The 19,441-nt window shown below is 36.5% G+C and overlaps 1 protein-coding gene across 1 annotated transcript in view; it reads left to right on the top strand.

Annotated features, from left to right (window-relative positions):
- USH2A (usherin) overlaps positions 1 to 19,441 on the top strand; it is a 374,258-nt gene that overhangs the window by 224,933 nt on the left and 129,884 nt on the right. The window contains exons 38-39 of the mRNA XM_041477027.1: positions 11,889 to 12,039; positions 12,210 to 12,352. Coding sequence (XP_041332961.1) covers positions 11,889 to 12,039; positions 12,210 to 12,352 — 294 coding nt within the window. The remainder of the gene's footprint in view (positions 1 to 11,888; positions 12,040 to 12,209; positions 12,353 to 19,441) is intronic.

The raw sequence follows: 19,441 nt of genomic DNA on the forward strand, positions 1-19,441 counted from the left end.
TCCCTACTTTTTTAGTGTAGCACTCCTCTTTCTCTTACATCTCTGTTGTTAACTTTAGCTTAGTTGGCTGAGTACCTGAGGAGAAATAAGCTTCTCTATAAAGGCAGAAAAAGGGAGAGAACATGGAAGCTGAGTGAAAATTATTGACTAGAGTCACCACTTCTCCTCTAGTGCTCCTATAATGCAGTGTTGGTGTGTGCTACCCTCTTTCTTTCAACAAAGGCAGCTGTTAGAGTCTATAGCCCTTAAAGGTTGATTCCTGGAATTTGACAGCATTTTCCTCACTGTTCTTTTCTTTCTGAATGTTATTTTTGTGTGTGCATGCATGTGCAGGTGCATACACACAAAAATGTTTATGATATATCAGTATATGCATATTCATGTATAATGATTGACTTCTGTCTTTTTTAATCTTTGGATCTCTATGCAGATCATGCTTATTCCTCTGACAGAGAAATACTATGCTCTTAGATTAATTCCAGCTGAGTAAAATGAGAAAGGGAATTAATGTATTTCATGTTGCTGGGGGGATCTGTCCAGTATTGAATTATATTAATCCTTACTGTTTGTATACTGACCTGTTTACTTTGATGATTTTTACAAATGTATCTGCTAATTCAGATTTCCAGTAGGCTTCTCAGGTGACTGAATATAGGTATTCCCATTTTACAGACAGAGAGAGAGGCATGTGTTAGCAACAGAAGGTAAAAGAAAATTTTTTATTCCTCCTTATGCTGGAAAGCATAATATACATGCCACAAAGTTTGTCAGCCTTTTTTCTTGTCTCAGCTTAGGCTGGGGGATTGCCTCTCTGTGAAAGGTGTCACCATAGTTTAATGCAGCCAATATGTACAGAGAAAATGCGTGCATTCAGGTTGACTGAGTTTAGATTATCTAAAAATTTCTAATAATATATATATATATGAAGAAAAGAAGTTGAATCACTGAAGAGATGGCTTTATATAAAGAAAAAATACTTCTCTTTTCTCTATTTTTCTTTACATTGAAGTTATGAGCACTCTTACATACTAAGTAGCCTATTTGAGGGGGTTATTCTTAAGAAATTGATACTGCTGTCCAAAATACTCAACTGATGGCTGTAATCTGAACTAACCAGCTGTAAATTTTCTGTGCGGAGGATTTAGCCCTATGTTTGAAAAATGAAAAAAGGAGAGGAAGTTTCCTCTGGCTCTTTACTTTTTGTAAAAAGATTGAAGAAAATCTGTACTTTAGAGAGTAAGTATTGCCAAGATATTTAGTTTACTTCAACCTGTGATGAATACTGCATGTATTTTGGGGTAAATGCTCTAAAATGTCTTGTGGCACAGAAGCCACAACACATTCAGCCTGTTCTGGGTTTGAATAAAGCATGATGGTGTTAAAACGACTTTTAATCAATTAGGCTACCTGATTTTGAACAAGATGATGGTAGTCAAGGTCTTTTCAGTAAAAATACTTGTGAGCAGATAATTTATTGTTGTATATTGACACACTATCACTAATTCCAGTGAATTTATGTGTTCTTCAGTATTATCTAAGGAAATGAAGCCCACAGATAATTCATATAAATGGTTTATTTGTTAAAAGTGTCTAGAACAGGACATTAACTGATGGGTAGCTACTTAATAATGCTTATATGAACATTCCTATGTGGATAGCTTGGCTATAAAAGGTTGTAATCCTTTTACCCTATTAATCAGAGAAGTCAGCTGTATATTTTGAACAGATTATTTCTGTGTGGGAATAGTCTTGCCTGAATTGATTTTTATTCACCCTAAATATTAAATATTTTGCTTCAGTATATAACACCTAGATCATATTTCTGTCAATTGAAATGCTATATTTAGTGGGGATCTGTAATGGGTTAAAAACAGTCAGGGATTTTTGCCACAGTTAGTTGCAATGTAGGCATTACCTTTCATATTCTTTCATAGCTTTTCTTTGTTAGAACATTGGCTGAAAAAAAGGAGATCTGGATCATTAATCTTATCTCCCAGTTGCTGGGCAGTGTATTAATTTCTGGGTTCTTAAGCAGGCAATGCATAATACTGTCCACCTATCCTGTTGAAACTGCTGTTGGGTGTAGGGGGAAGTCTCATTTACTGGGAGAAAAGAGAGCAGATGCTGTTGTAGTGTGGGGCTGATGACACTTCCCAGGCTGGGGTGAGGGAGTGTGCACAGCAGCAACGCAGGGCAAGAGGAGAAGGTGCTGAGTTCTGTGGCTCATGGCTCTGGATGTATGTTGTTCATCAGTGCTGATGCTCAGCATAAGCATCAGGATGTGATCCTATTGCTATTTTCTAATACAGCTTAATTTATTGATACTGCAGCTCTTGGACTGCACCGTAACGTGAAGTGACAGCCATAGCATTGCAGTTGGCATTTCGAGCAGTGATAAGAATTCTTGTTTGCTCTGTAAATGTGGTGGTTCAGATTTGTCAGCCTTGGCCTCATGTGTTACATAAGAGAATAATACACAGTGTTTTGTTGTTATTTTTCCTAATTATATCAGTTTTCTTTCCAGAACTAAAATTTTGATTCTTCTCTATTCCATTGTGCAGATTACACCCCTGAGAGTTTTACACGTTGATCAATGGCAGGGTTTGGTTATATAGGAAAAAACACTCCATTCTAGCAATGATGACAGATACAATTAAATTAATTCTTTGCCATCACCTTTGATGTACACAGATTTTCCTCATTAATATTGATGGACTTCACAGTCACAAGCACATGTTGGGGGTGGGGGGGAGAGAGCCCCTGAATGTTGTATTTTGCTTTTTGTGGAGCTGACTATATCCCTTTATGTTTAAATGTAAGGAAAGCTGCTGACAGTTTTGATATATTAAATTATAACTGAGAACTAATTCAAGGATCAAAGATGCTCTTTGGGAGACATCACTTTACTGGTAGGAAAAATCATTACCTTTTTTCCAAGTCTCATGTATTTGTACTGTATGTCTTGGAAATATCATTCCCTACAGTTTCTGAATCTTGATGTTTAATTTAACGCAAAAGTCTTTGAGCAGCACAGTGGGAGGGGGGCTTCTGTTGGTGAAACCTCGTGGAAGGAAATTGAAATGTACATGTTTTTTCTCATTTATCAAAGAAGTGCAAAAATCTAAACTGACATTTTATATCAAATGAATTATGAACTGTGTACCTCGTACCTAAGGGAACAACAGCTAAATTAGACTTTTGTTAAAAAGAGGCAGAGAGAATAAAAATAGGCTTTTAATAAAATATACAGTCATTTTGGGTATTTTTTCTGAATCTGCCATATACTATACTTTGCAGAAGAAAACTAGAGAATATAGGCTACTTCAATGCCATAGAGTGAATTGAGAAGCAGGTTAAGATGACACACAAACCATAGTTTCTACTTAATAGATATTGTTGCTTTGATGTTTTTGTTTTCAGCCTTGTCCAACTCAGGTGAACAGGAAAAGTTAATAAGCTTTTTAATAGCGTGAAGATTGGAGCAAAGTAGTATATTCTTGAGGAGGGGTTGCTAGGGGATTTTGTCATTAGTTAGGTTTTTTTAAACTTCCATTTGTGAGAATGTGGTTGCTACTGAAATAGACTTCCAGGGAGCAAAATTTTACAAGGCACTTGATGGAACCTTAAAAAGTCAATTTTCAAAGAGTTGGGCACTTGGTATTCTACTGGCATGACTTCTACTGTCTTGAGGTGAACAACATTTCTTGCAAACAAAGACAGGACTCCCAGTCTGTAAAGTTAGAGTTTTTGACTCATTTTGACACTGAGTCAAAGTCTTTTTGTGATTACCATATATATCATAAAGAATTAAGTAGTAGCTGTGAACAAAAGCCAGCTCTGTGTTGCCTTGATTACTCGGAGCAGAATCTTTAGAAGCTCTTTTCCTCCTCTTTCTGCAAGTAAGGAAAGAATTTGTGAGATGGAAATCTGTTCTGGCTGCAGTTGTTTCATGGCCAAAAGGTAGTCCAGTGACCTGGATCTCACAGATACCTGTAGGATATTCAAGATATAATAAGACTGCACCACCCACTGTGTGTAGTGGCTCCCTAACACCAGCTAATCTGTCATCTTGTCAGATCCATTTTCTATTGATGGGCACTCTCAAGCTTGGTTTCCATCAGAAATTGTAGTATTTTACCCCATCCATTATGTACCGCAGAGAAATTTATGGATTAAAAATAACTACAGGTAATCCTGTTGCAGAGCTAATTTATTTGCAGCCCTGTTCTTCATTCTGTACATACAGGGATATGTAAACTGAGGCTTCTGTCAAAATGCACATCAGCTGGTAGCAATGAGGGTGCTCTGTTCTTTAACAGGGTGGTCTGTTCTTTAGCATCCATATTTCAAGAGTGCAGTGTGAAGAGACTTCTGATTTAATGAGACTTCTTATTTAGTAAGAGCATTCACATGTTTTCCAGTATCCCATTTTCTTTACCATTCAGTTGAGGTTCATGTATTTTCTTAGTTTCTTTTTGCCACTTTGGATGGAGATACAGAATCATAGAATCATTTAGGTTGGAAAAGATTTTTAAGGTCATCAACCAACCATTAACGTAATATGACCAGGTCCACCACTAATCCGTGTCGCTAAGCACCACATCCCTTTTAAAGACCTCCAGGGATGGTGACTCCACCTCTTCCCTGGGCAGTCTGTTCCAATGCTTGACAACCCTGTATAGCTAATAATCATTTGCAGAAGCCATTTCCAGAAGTCCACTTGTTCAAGTAGAATGGTGCTTTCTGGTTTTGGATATCTGGTGTTATTCTTTTTCCTTCAGTCATAGAATAAATCAATATTAAAATTAATTTTTAAGAGATTATGCTTCAGAACAATGCATATGTTTCTTGTAGCATAACCACCTTTGTGCCTTTTCCTTTTTTTTCATCTTTCTCTTCTTCTATGGCATTAGAATCCCCTTCAAAGAATTATTAGGCTGAAAAAGAGTTAATTGGGAAATCAACTCATACTGTCTTCTTTCCTCAAAATTGTAAGTTATCTCATTTTCAGTAAGCATTTGCTTAGTCTGATGGAGATTTAAAAACTTTTTTGCAGAAGTTTAATCTCATTGCTGTGTGTCCTGTTCCCCAGGACACACATTTCTGTGTATCCTGGGAAACATTCTCTATCTTTTCAAAACTTATGCGAAGTTGAAGATTCTAATGTGTCTATCCTTACTGTTCTTTTAACTACATAGGTTTAAACTTTCTTCCCTGGGCTTTTCCCAACCATGAGTGATAAAATTTGGGGGGATTTTTGTTGCTTTTGGGGTGTCTCTGGACTTCCAGAACTATCTAAGAACTGTTTAGTTTCAAACAAGAAGCTACAAGGTTAAAAGCCACCCTGTAATACTCTGAAATTCTGGCATCCACATTAAGGAAGATATTTTAATTTAGCCAAGAGTCTCCTCACCAGCAATCAGCAGAGATGTTTCCATCAGTGTGGAAGGTACCATGCCTGCCTCTGGTTATATATCTCTGATGCCAGATACTAATTATAAAGAAAGCTGTAAGATTTTGAAGATGATGTCAAATTCTTTCGTCTTTTTCCTTTGAAAAAACAAACAAACCTAAACCCAAAACTGCAAAACAACCAACTACAAAAAAGTCCAATAATAATAATTGCAATCCAAAAAAATCTCCTGAACTTAATTGCTAAAGCTACTTCATGCAGGAAGCTGAAGCTGTTGCATGATGGTAGACAGGATCTTATTCCCACTGCTCTTGCCACATCTGTCCCCCTAAGTTAAAACAGGCAGATCTGATAGTTTCTTAAAGCTATTTTACAGAGATATTTTGTTTTCCAGTAGCCAGAATCACAGTTAACCAGCAAGAGCTGTTCATTTAAATGCAGTTTCTGTCTGATTTTGTAATACCATTCTTTATGGTTTTTCTTCATAGTATTTAAAAAAAAAATTGTTATATGGCAGTTATTGGCTTGCCATCCTTTTGAACAATCCTTTTGAATAATTGGTTTTACTGGACAGTTATAAATTCTAGCCAATGTCCTTATTACAGGTATTAAAATCATTAATCATTCAGCTAATTGCTTATTGGCATTCTTTTGTAGCTTTTAGAGTTTAGTAAAGTTCTTGCTGAGTAAGATGGACAAACTTTCACCTAACATGAAGAAGGAAGGCAGGTTACTTCTTATGGAAAGGTGAGGTGACAAATCTATAAGACATTTTTATAGTGTTGACCTCAGTGAAATCTAACATTTAGGAAAGGAGCATCTCATACATGTATTTCCACTTGAGACCTATGCCCAGGTTGCAGGTGTTGAGATTGTACATGAAGAAAAATTCATTAAAAGGAGGGGAAGGTCTGATTCTGATTGTTTGATTTTTGGGTTTGGTAGTATTTTTTAGGTTTTTTGTTTGTTTGGTTGTTGTTGTTTGTTTGTTTATTTCTGGAACAATATTAATGAGGAATAAGTAAGCCTGCTTTAGGATTTCAAAAGACAATTGTCTTAAACTTTAGGTGTACAGGTCATGGAGTAAAGCCCAAGTTGATTTTTAGAGCCCTACTAAAATTATGCTCTGCTGTTAGGAATACCAAACAGTGAAAGTGCAGAAAAATCCACAGTTAGAGCTTACATACTCAATCCAGATAAAGATAAATTTTAGATTTTTTTTCAAATGTCTTATTTTTCTGAATGATATTGTACCATACAGGTAACATTAAGGATTGATGCTAAAATGCTCTTCTGAATAGATTTACAAAAGCATTTCTTTTCAAATGAAATTACTATTACAGCAGAAAGCAGAGGTATAAAATAGGATAGATCATGAAGAGAGCACAAGATATTTCTGTACCCTGTCTATATTATACTTCTGAAAAGAAAATTTCACTAACATGAGGTGTGAACAAGTTTGGACTTACTCTTAAGTTTACAAAAGCTTGAAGCTACTTCTTTATATCTCTCAATTTGCTTTTTGCCAAACACAACATCCTTTCTTCCCAAGATAAATGTGCCAGAAAGGGGATAGCAAGAGGGCCACCATGAACCTTTCACATTTCATGTTTCAAAGTGCGGGGATGTCCGTTGAATATGGGTGCGTTGTCCTTGGTATATGTATTGTTAGCTGGAGCTATATCTATAGCTGTAAACATCCAGCAGTGAAATGATAAAATTAGAAGAATAATCCAGAAATGTTCTCTGGTTATTGACTGGGAGAAATAACATGGTTGCAAATATGTATTAAATGAAAAAATCAAGAACAACTCTTTTATTCAGTATATGCTGAGAAGGAAAAACAACGGGGAAGGAGTTAAAAACAAAACCAGAGTAAACTTCAGTGAACCTGTGAAGATAAGAAACAAAAAAAAGCAATCTACTGCTTTGCCAAGAGATAAAGGTTTATAAAAACCTTTTTTATAAAACACATGCTGAAGTTGAGAATTATGGGGAGTGCAATGGCTGGAATTATTTGGACTGAGCAAACCACTAGATAACAGGCATACCTGAGAAAATCAGAAGAAACAAGTGTCAAAGTGCAAACATATTGCCATAAAAAGTGCCATAATAAGATGATCTCAGTGTGGGCACCTAAAATAGGAAATGAATCAGGAGTACCTAAACAAGCACTACGATGAGATAAAGAAATGGGGTTTGTGAATTGAACCTGGAAAAGAGGAAGAGTAGTCATGACAGAGCAAGACACTCATCTAAAGGCAGTCTGAGTGGAACATTTCCTTGCTGTTTTGGTGCAAACACTGGAGAAACTATTTTCCTTCTCCCCTATAATTAAATCTGTAGTTAGCATTTGCATCCATGTTTATGAAATATATTTTGCTAAGATACAAATGCGAAATATTTTATATATGCAGCTGTGACAGCTTATAGAGTTACATATTCATAGCTCCAAAATCTTCTAGGTGCCTATCTGGAGACATTAAGGATACATTGGGGTCAGTATATCTGATCACTGTTAAAAAGGGTGACACTTCAAAGTTGGTATGAGTTTGTACCAATTTTATAGATATGTAATAGAGCTCTGCTTTTCTTCTGGCTTTTCTTCTTCTTATGAAAGGAGACATTTTTATAATTAAGTAATCATTTATTGTCCTAATAGTAGTTCATCTTTTGATAGTCCTGTTCAAAGTCGTCTACTTTCAGAAAATTTACATTTCAGATAAATCCTTACGATAAATATAATGAATACCTCTCAGAAAACAAAATAAGCTTTCCACATGGAATAAACATTTAAGCACAATCATTTCACAAAATGATTGCTGTCCTAAAATAAACAAATACTTACAAAGCTGACTATTTTTGCACATGTTATTTAAGATAAAGAAATTGAGGCAAAAAGTTGAAACACTTTTCAAAGGCTGCTTAGCACATTACTGGCTGAAGAGGGGTCAGATATTTCTCAATCCATCTGCATGTACCTGAGTATTTGGAATACAATATATCATTGTCATCTTGAAACAGTCTTCAGTTTTTATTGTTTTGTGGAACTGTTTATTAATTATTTGATTAGAATTGACATCTGATTAAATATTTTATTCTGCCTTTGTAGTCTCTTGATATACAAAGCATGACTTTCTGCCCTGCTAAGTGAGGATTTACTGGGCTGGATGTTGATTCAGTAGGTTGGAAGTGGAGTGCTTGCCCCCTGAGGGTCATATTAAAGCTCGAGGGGAGATTTTTGAGCAACACTGCATCTTAAAGACGATATATCAAGCTGATAGATACATGGCTCTTCTGTTGAGAAATTCACAGCAGAATTATTGCTTGTTGCCAGTTATTACTTGGGTAGTAAGGAGTCTCTTGGGGATATGGATTGGATAAAAAGGGTTAAGCTGGGGGAAATGTTACACTGAAGACCTTGGTGATGAGGAATGCTTGAAATAGTCAGAGGATGTTTTGTGTGCAAATTAGAATTACCATTTTGGGGGGTAAGTGCTCTGCCATTTTAATGAGCAAATCGTGATTAGTTTAATAGAGCACCTTTCTCATTATGACTCAGCAGAGACTTGACAATTTATTTGCTGTACCCTCCTGCCCCCCTGCCCCATTCCTTTGGAGAACACGCACTAGTACATTGCTGAGGAAATTCTCTATGGGCTACAGGAAGCCATTCAGATAAATACAGTTGCTGTATATTGAAACATGTTGGTTTGAAAGTAGTGGGCTTAGCTTGTTCTACAAGACCTAGGTTCAGGCGACTTTCACAGTAGAGATTTGTCCAAATTTTCTGCTCTTCCATATGCCGTGCTTTTGTTGGTAGAAGAGATTTGAACATTTAGCTGAGATTACCTACGCCATTAAAATAACATCCAGACTGTGGAATTGTTATTGACATTTAAACAGCTACATCTTTGTTTTTTGATGAACATTCCTGTAGCGCTACAATGACTACCTCTATAGGTACATAAAGCTTAATCTGAGCTTTTACTTTGTAGATCTCAGAGAGCTTTACAAAGAAGATCAGTATTATTATCTCCACGTAACAGACTGGTAAATGAAAGACAAAGTGAAGTCATGTGTCCTGACAGAGCTGCAAATAAATTTAACGCTTTTGCCTCCTCAGTGAGTTGCCTCACACTGTCCCCTCAATAAGGTGAACTTTGACTTCGTGGCCAAATTACTAGGTCGGCTAATTAGATTAATTTTTAGATGTAGCTTTTTTTGCTGTGTAGAATTTCTGTGTGAACTCTAAAAACTGGTGTATTTTAATCTGCAGACAGTTTCATTTCAAATGAGGTAGTACCCAGCTTTGAAGGAATATTGACTCTTTCTGTTGGCATCAGCTTAGAAAAACACTTAAAAACCCTGTACTAAAAATTTTTACTTTCATTGCATCATCTTTCTTATGCTATCTCAGTTTGACTTCAGGAATCACCTTATAAAGGATGCCAAAATAATACATGATTATCTGAGAGTACTGTACTTTACATCCATAAGTTTTAAAATCTTTTATTGCACAACTTAAACCCAACTCTGCTTATGTTACTGCTAAATAGAACAATGTTATGTAAGGTAAATAAATGTGTTCTCCATTTTACTGTGAGAGTGAATGTCATGTGCAGAGACATTTGGTGTGCAAATGTTTGTTTTTGATGGCTCAGCTGGAGGGATATTGGAGCTATTTAAATTAAGCCAGCCACCTTCTTCCCTCTGAGGTGAAGTGCTCATTATTGGCCTTGAAGGTGTTGGCATGGGATTTGCAGACCATGAATTACGTAAATCTCAGAGATTTTCTGGATTTGGAAATAGAAGGATGTTCAGGTTTATTTGGGATTTACTGGAGCCTTTTTCCCTAGATATAGATAACAGCAGCAGGAACGAGCATCCAAACACAGGCTGTCTCAAGCCCCCATATTATATGTTTTCTTTTTCACAGTGACAGAGAGGAGCAGAAGGGAATGAGGGAAGCCGGAGGTTCTGTTCTACTTCATCTTATCCTGAAAAAAACAGGAGGGTTATAGGGCTAGGGGCCAACTATCAGAAGTATCTGATAACTCCAGTACCCCAGAAGCCAGGTTTTAGTAAAAATTTTGTATGAGAACTGACAGACCTTGAAATTAATGTAATGGGAGGACGTTTCTTAGGTTGGAGCGGGACATGTTTTGTGCCTTTCCCTGTAATACAGTTTGGATCTAGAGATGAAAAATGTTGAAATGCCCCAGATATAAGTATAATCAGAGTAAAAATATCAGATGCTAGTTCACATATCTGTTAATGTATATATCAGTATAAATAAAAACTATTATATGTGACTGATGTCTTTCTTTTTTAGAGTTGATGCATCCTTTCACCTGTCTTAGAGAGAGAATGACTCAGACAGTGTATCACAGAGTCTGTTTCTTCCCTCTTAGTAACCACCTCATACACAGGTGGTAAATGAAAATCATAAAGCTTACTGTAAATTACTGTTTGCTCATCTTAAAACTTGCAACTTAGGCCCTGAGGCTTACAACTACACTTTAAGTTAGAGATCTGTGAGACTGGTTTTTCTTCAGTAGAGGCAAGAAGAAAATAACAGCAATGAAAAAGAATTCCTGTTGGAAAGACCAAAGGAAAAAAAGCAAATTATAACTACTGAACCATGAAAAACAAAACTATTATACAAGAGTTTAAATTACAAAGGCAGTAACTTTCCAGTGTTTTAACTCTAGAAAAGAGCTACAGAGATATGGCTACAGATGTGTTGCATGTAAAAGTTACAGATGTGTTTAAATACAGAAAGTTTCTTCAACAGATTGATTTCTTGTTAAAGAAAAAGGAAAGCCATAAACTCACAGGTGTAAATTGTCATAGTTCTTTTTACTGCATGCAGTGAAATTTGCAGCAATGAAAGGTCATTTGTGGTATAATTACTGACACATTTTGATCTGCAGTTCCTTGGACTTCATAAAAATTAATTTCCTTAACAAAACAGTGGGCTACAGACTGAGACTTCAGTGAATCTATTTTGCTTTCTACCTAAAGATGTTCTTCATGTAAAATTTCTTCTGTTTTCTTTTGAAATTAATAAAAAATTTGTAAGGCTGAGAAGGTATCTGAATGATAAAAAGTCTGATCAGTTTTACTCATGCTGGGTAACATTTCTGTGAGCATTTCTGTAGCTTCTCAGGGTGGCAGAGCTGGGCACAGCGAGAAATAGATAATATTTGAACAGGTGGTAGAAAATATGTTGCTTCTGAATTACTTTTGGTGTTTGGAGGTTTGCTTTTAGCAAGATAATATTCACATATTGGAAAGAAGAAAATTAAGAATCAGCATTGTTCAGTAGTGAAAATGTTAAACTAAATGGACCATGTTAACATTACTGTTGATCCTGAGGAACAGTTTTTCCAGTGTATGGAGCATTCTGTTTCCACACGGCATATGTTCTCCATGGTTTTCTCTGCTCTAATTCATCCATGTTTTTCAACAGCTCCAGATGGCGTGATGCCTCCAAGGCTTTCATCTGCCACTCCGACCAGTCTTCAGGTTGTCTGGTCTACACCAGTTCGCAACAACGCCCCGGGCACGCCCAGCTACCGACTCCAGATGCGGCGGCGGCGTTCTGCTGGTGACATTTTAGAGTATGCAGAGCTCAGCAAGACCACCATCCACCACTGAGCAAGAAAAGTCCCCTTCCCTTGAGCACAGCTCACCTTTAGGGTGGCTGGTCTTTTTACAAGACGTAATGTTTTAGTCTTCCTTGATGTGCTGGGATGTGTTCTGAAGTAACTCATGCTGTTTTTCTTTCCAGTTTGCTTCCCAGCCCTACTGCTTCTTTACAGCACAGGGTCAAAGACCTGCAGCCCTACACTGAGTATGAGATGAGAGTGGTTGCTTCCAATGGTTATGGCAATGCTTATAGCAACTGGACTTCAATGACTACAGCAGAAGACAGTAAGCAGTCAGATCTTATTTAGCTCCCTTTAGCAGAAAATATAAGTAACAGTCTAGCTGCCATTGTACTTAATTTGTTTAAGTTGTCTAGCTCAGTTATACAGCAGTAATGTATTTGCTTCCCTAGTATTAACTTGAAGTAAAAACTCCTAAAGGATCAAGTATCTCTTGTCTTACATATTAATTTAAAAATATGGATATTTACATACATATTTTGTGAAAGCAGTATCTTATTTCTGTAGAAAATATCCCTCCAGCAATATATGGTTAGTTTAAGATACACTGGTGAGTACAGCTTTGTCAGTGGTGTTCCTTTATATTCAGGAACTTGATTCTGATTTCAGTCATATCAGAGAAAATAAGTTGAAGTTAATAGTATATGACAGTTGTCTTATCTCTGTGTTGAGAATACTCAAGCTACTACAGAACTTTTCATTCCCAGTGATCTTTATTAATTCAAAGTAGTGGCCTACTGGTCTGAAATTTGGTTTGTCATTGTCAATCCCATCACTTTCATTGTTAATAGTCCTGTGTTCTCCAGACTCACTCCCCACAATTTTTTCAACAGTCCCTTTATTTAGCAACAGGCTGTCAGAGTATAGGTACAGCCAGTTAGTTGACAGGATAGGATTTTGCACCTGATTCAATATGTAAGCAAAAACATATGACAAAATTTGAGCTTGTTGTTTGTAATACAAATAGAAAACACACATTTTCCTGCCTTTTTTTTTTTTTTTAAGAAACTTAGCTGTTAGCTTTCTTGTACAAGGTAGGAGGATATCTAACACTGGCAAATATTCAGTGTTGGTGACTCACCTTGATTTTAGTCCCTTCTCTAAATGGTCAGCTGTCTATGTTGAGAAAACATTGAGCAGAAAATGTTTTTTACCCACAGTTTTAAAACATTTTGTCTTTGAAGCTGAGCAAATGATTCACAACAGAAATTTATCTGATAAATTCATTTAAGCTCCAAAGGTATTAATGCTTCTATGAACATACTACCTATAAATAAACATAAGTTCTGAGCTTGGTTTTTAAAGCTGTGTTATCTATCTGTAGCAATTCTTGCTGAGATTCAGTTATTTCAGTACATTGTTTGCTAACAAAAGTGGATACGATGCTATTGAACTTGTCTGCATTCATAGTCAGAATGCAACCAGTCTCCTAAGACTATTTTGTTCAAATTGCAGAGTTATTTAGCTCTGGTCTGATAGTTCATGTAGTGTTTCTTTTCACATATAGGGAGGACAGAAGTACATTTCAAAGGCATCACTTATTACTGATATAAAAATTATTTTTGTGCTAAGTAGTAGGTGTACAATTTTAAAATTCTCTTTGAGGAGTTAGGGGTAGGGTGGAAAACCCACACAGGAGATTCAACAGTATCCAACAGCCCTTGTCATTTAAAAAAAACAGCCAACTTTCAGTGGTGACAGAGGACTGTGGTGTCATTGTGGAGAGCTGCCATCTGTGAAAGGATATTCAGCTCAATTGCTTAAGACTGAATTATTGTCATTTGGTCTAAGCAATATTTTTGTCAAGGTTTCAACATGATTCTTATGAAACCATCTATACTGACAGTTTGTTGCAGAAGTACACGTAATTCCTGGCCCTGCTAGCCAACAGACTTTGACTATTTAAAGTACAATTTAATAGTGGAAATTTCCCATATCTCTTACTCTGTTGAGCTAGATGTGTATCTACGTGTTCTTATTGAATTTTATTCTGTAAATATATGTCTTTTTTCTCTCACCAAAGCATAAAGTATCTGTAGGCATAAAATATATGCCTGTATGTGTCTGTGTACCCATATACTTGCCAGCAATAGATGTGAATCAACACATCCACTTTTAAAGTCAGTAGAACTCCAGTAATACAAGTTGATGATTTCACAGTATGTCTGTGTATTATCTTTTATATACGATAAATATGTGGTAAAATAGGAGGATATTGGGAATCATTAAGGGAAAATTAGCAAATGCTGCTATAAAAATATGTTGTATCTGACAATGGATTGTCTTAATATACAGATTAGTAGGTTTGGGGTATTTTTTATTGCAAGAAAACATGCAGTAAAGAATTTTCAAATACTTCCATTTACATGATTGTGACACTAGTAACTGATCCATGCATTTTTTAAAGTCTAACCTGCCCATGCCAGATAACAAAAATATACATAACTATGAATATTTTAAAACCTGCTAAACATGCATTAATAAAAGATGTTTGTTCCAGTGATCTTGATAAGTATAGCATCAGACTATTTACTGCCAGAATATCTGCAGATAGAAATATTTGATGAAGTTTCTGAATTAGAGCTTGCTTTCAGTAACTTGAATGTAAATTTCTGATAGCTCTCTTGCAATCAGTATAAAAGCCACTGAACTCAGAGGTCATTATGTACCATTGAACTGAGAACAGAATCTCTTACATTGTATTCAAAAATAAAACTAGACCTTCTAGATATAATAAAGGAAATACAAATTAGGCTTTCCCTTTAGCTATGGGGAGCCTTTGAGGTCTCTGGGATTTGCAAAGAGCTCTCTGGGATTTGGTTACAGTTACTTGAAGCTGCCCCAATGGCAGCTTCTGGGTTCCTGTGGTGTAGATTTAGGACTTGTAAAATTATATTGTCTGATATATTGTTCAGAGAGATATCTCCCAAATGAAAGAGGTGCTTTTTCTAGTGCTTGAGAAAACACACCATGACTTGGACAAGTTCTAAGATAGCAATATTTCTACTTTAAAGAAAAGCTTCCTGTTACTTCATTAGCTTTTGAACACCCCCAGAACCTGTCTGCAGCCCAGTGAGTTGCATACAGCAGAACATCTCCATCACCAGCACATTCTCTGCCGTGGCAACATTTTGGTTCTGTGGGTCAGTGTACAACTCCAGTATGAAGAGCTCTTACTAAAGCCCTTTTAAAAGTGTCTGGCTTGCACTGGTTGGAAAAGAATATTTTGCAAGTTACCTAGCAGGTAGTCCAATTTTTTATTTTTTATTTCTTACATAAGTGACTTCAAGTCCATCTCTTTTATGCATAATGAAGTTATAGGCCAGCCCAATGTTTCTTCACAGTAAGTAAGGGCAAAAGCACACAGTAGTCACTGGAGATCATTATATATTGAAGTTGCTGGAGATAAAAAAGCAATTATAAAATTAAAAAAAAAAAAAAAGAGCTCCTGCAATGTATCAGCTGAGCTACTTCTTGTCAAATCAGGGAAGCATTATTCCTGTCATAGAGAGTGCTATGGTGTTCCTGTCTGGCATGTTTTGGTTCCGGGATGAAAAGCCCCAGTCTGTGGGGATATCTCATCACAAACTTCCTCATGAGGGGAAGAGGAGGGTCAGGCACTGGTCTCTGCTCTATGGTGACCAGTGACAGGACCCAAGGGAATGGCCTGAAGCTGTGTCAGGGGTGGTTTACGTTGGGTATTAGAAAAAAGTTCTTCTCTCAAAGGGTGGTTGGACACAGGAACAATCTTCCCAGGGAAGTGTTCACAGCCCAAGCCTGACAGAGTTCAGGAAGTGTTTGGACACCATTCTCAAGCACATGGTGTGACTCCTGGGAATATCCTGTGCAGAGTCAGGAGCTGTGCTTTGATGATCCTGGTGGGTCCCTTCCAACTCAAGATATTCTATGATTCTGTGATTCTCCTAAATCTTCCTTACTTAGACAGTGAAGAGAGACAAGCAGAACAAGAGGGTAAATAATGCAGTTTGCCACCTTTGGAATCTCTTGCTTTCTCTGCTAATGGTATTTGTTGTCTGAGAAGACAGGTCTCCTACTTTAGCTATGTAAGTTAGGTCTATATAATTGAGGTATATAAACTAATCCATAAATAGTTGATGTGAATGTGTTCACATGAGCTCAAGAAAGAAAAATGGAAATTGAAGCAAGAGAAGACAAAACCTAGTGAGGTGACAAAGGGAAGAGAAATCATGTGAAATACCTGACAGGACGAATAGTAAAAGGACAGAACAAATTAAGCTGATGTAGTAGTGGCACGTATGGTAAGATGATCATATGATATATAGTAAAAACGGCCCATGCATGCCTACAGATTAGGAATTAGAACTTTGAGTGGTAGAACTGAAGTTCTGGAACCAATGTACATTTGGAGCAGTAGAGGGCAACAAGTCTTAATACTCTGAAGACAGCTCTTAATACATATTTGAAGGGGTTCATATGGATTGCATGTCATTGCATGAACAGCTTAATGACTTTTGAGCTCTGTGATCTCATGTGATAAAAGATTCTGTGGTCCCTTATTCCCAGAGATACACAATTTGGGTTTGCTGCTGGGTACAGTCAGCAGTACATAAAAGACACCACATTCTGTTAATATGTATAATTTCATTGTCCCTGTTTCTAAAAAGAGTAAATGATTCAATAGTAAAAGGCACAGAATTTTTATTCTGCTTAGTGAGAGAGTTTGCCAGCAAATCAGGTATTCCTCATTAGCTTTAAAGGGCATCAATCCAGGTACATGTCTTAGTATATTAAATGTAAATGTAATTTCCTCCCAAAAAATACAACCATGATAGTATAACTCCTTGTTTTCCAAGTCTCGCTGCAAGTAAACAAATGTATTGTTTTAGTCAGGGAATTAAAAAATATTAATGACAGTTTTGTGCCTTTAATTTAAATCAAGTCTGAACTTTTGAAGCAGATGAGCGAAGTAGTCTACCATAAAAGATAATTTCATTTGCCAAAATGAAGCTACCTTCTAGTATTAATACTGTAATGAAATGGTTTGAAATATGAACTAAGAATCTTAAGGACAAAGATGCCCACTGTTCCACCTTCAGTAGTTACTTCTATAAACAATTACATCCATGTAAAAAGCTTTATGATTTTATTTTCATCATTGACAGGTTGGGCTGTGCAGCTGTCATACTTTGCAGTCTTCCCTCCAGTGACAACCACACTGACAACATGTTATACTCCACATTGATTTTACAGTTAAGGAGCTGATTGTGATATATAGGGATTTTAAGAATTCAGCTGAGAGGATGACTTTTGCCTTTTATCATTCCATTAAAATTTTATAACCATCTTTTTCATGTCATTTCATCCATGAATTCTTTCTTTAGAAAGTGATAGCTACTGCTGTGAGCATAACTTTTTTCATGTTCAGAGCTTTTTATTGTATTAGCAAACTATCCCAATTATAGTTAATACTCATGTTTTACATAATTGTGGTGACCCTTTCAACCAAGCAGTAGTGTGCTAGTTGATTTGTACATAGATGATTCTGCTTGCCATTTAAAAAGAAGCTGCACTGAATGAGAGTTGGGGACCAGGATTTAATGCTTTCCCATCCAGTGGGGCCAATTAAGCATCTCTCAAACGTCTTGTTTGAACTCAGAAAGTCTTAAAAGTCTCTCTTTTAAAAGGGCAGTGGGGAATGTGTGGGTAGGTATGCTAGCTACCAAAATACGCTTTTTTGAGGGGAAGGGGAGGGACTAGGGGGACCCAAAGCTGAAGTTTGACAGCTCCTCCTGTACATTACAGATTGTCCTTAAGGAATAAGTCTGAACTCGGGGGGCGTTGAAGCTCAGGTTCAACTAATTACCATGAATGTTTCACCTGTAATGCCTGAAACTTATTCAGTAGGAGTATAAAGGCTTAGCTGTTCCCTTACAACAAACTGCTTGAATATTGGGGGGCTTTTCTGTTGTGTTTTTTTTTCTCCCTCCTGCAGATGCTCACAGTGCAATAGCTTATGAGCTACAATTAGATGAAATGCAAATTTGTAGTTCAGTGGTAAATATTGTATTTCAGCTCCTTTCCCCCACTAAACTAGAATTTGCAGCAACTGATTTTCAAGGTCTTTAATTCCAAATTCTCCTCCTTCCCTTCCACCCCAGAAAAAAAAAATCAGTTTACAGAATATAAATCTAATTCAGATTTACACTTCCACCTCTCCATCTTTCAGTGAGGTCTAAATAATGGACCAAATTTTGTTCCAACTTACGACCTAATTGATTTTACCCAGGAGTACATGCAAATAGAATTTAATTACTCTTTACAACAGATCATCTTTTGTACTTGCAAATTCAGAGATCTAAATTAATCCTAGTGTGCACAAGCCTTAAATACAGAACTCCATCCTTATTATCACTGTGAGTAGAGCAGGATATGTGATATGGCTGAGCTTTATGGAGTTGCTTTGTGATGCATCATATAATAAAAGAAAAAAACTGTGTTACTTTTCAAATTTAAAAGCAAAAAAAAAAAAAAAAAAAAAAAAAAGAGAAGCTTGCTATCCAATTTTACATCACTGTTTTCACAGACATCACTGGAATAATCCTGATGTATCTCTCTTTGTATGTGAGAGGAGAACAGGGACTTTTGACTGCTTCAGCTGTTACTCTAAAATATAGACGGAGCAACTCCTTGTGCTGGATTTATTTGATTCCCTCCCCCCTTCCCCCCCCTTCCCCCACCCTTTCCCTTAAAATTTATCAGGAATTATTTAACTTCTGGTGAAGTAAATTATTTTTCCTATACTGTTCCTTCTGGTTTGGACACCAGGAATTAAATAATAGTGTTGTTGACTACAACGGAATTCAGCATATGCTATGTCACCTCCCCTGAAGTCTTGGCACACCCACGATCACTAATGAATTTTAAATTTTTGAACCTTTATAATTCCAAATTTAGGTCCCCTCTTCTCCTTCTCCCCCTGCAAATCCCCTAATCTAAAGCTATTTTAAAGAATTACTAAATCCAAGTATATATTTTTTTAAGATTTCAATAAAATGTAATGTTCACAGAAAAATCTCATAAACGTCAAAATTGCTGTGGGCAGAATAGGGGAGAATATAGTATTTTCTTGATCTGCTGTAGCAATTTATAGATTTCAGGATGTGGTTTATAAGAATGCTAAATGTTCTGGAATTACAGCTGTTACTGATCAGTGATTGAGCCAGATTTGTGTTATTGCACCATGTTCATGCTTGTACCTAGAGAGCAGTAAAGCCTCAATATAATAAAAAGCACCTGCATTTTAAATGAAATTTCAATTGAAAAACTTAACAGCCCTTCAAATTGCAGAATTTAACGCAGCCCAGTAAAGCTT

This window comes from Pyrgilauda ruficollis, unplaced genomic scaffold (assembly GCF_017590135.1).
Source record: "Pyrgilauda ruficollis isolate IOZ18807 unplaced genomic scaffold, ASM1759013v1 scaffold4, whole genome shotgun sequence".
Classification (NCBI taxonomy): domain Eukaryota; kingdom Metazoa; phylum Chordata; class Aves; order Passeriformes; family Passeridae; genus Pyrgilauda; species Pyrgilauda ruficollis.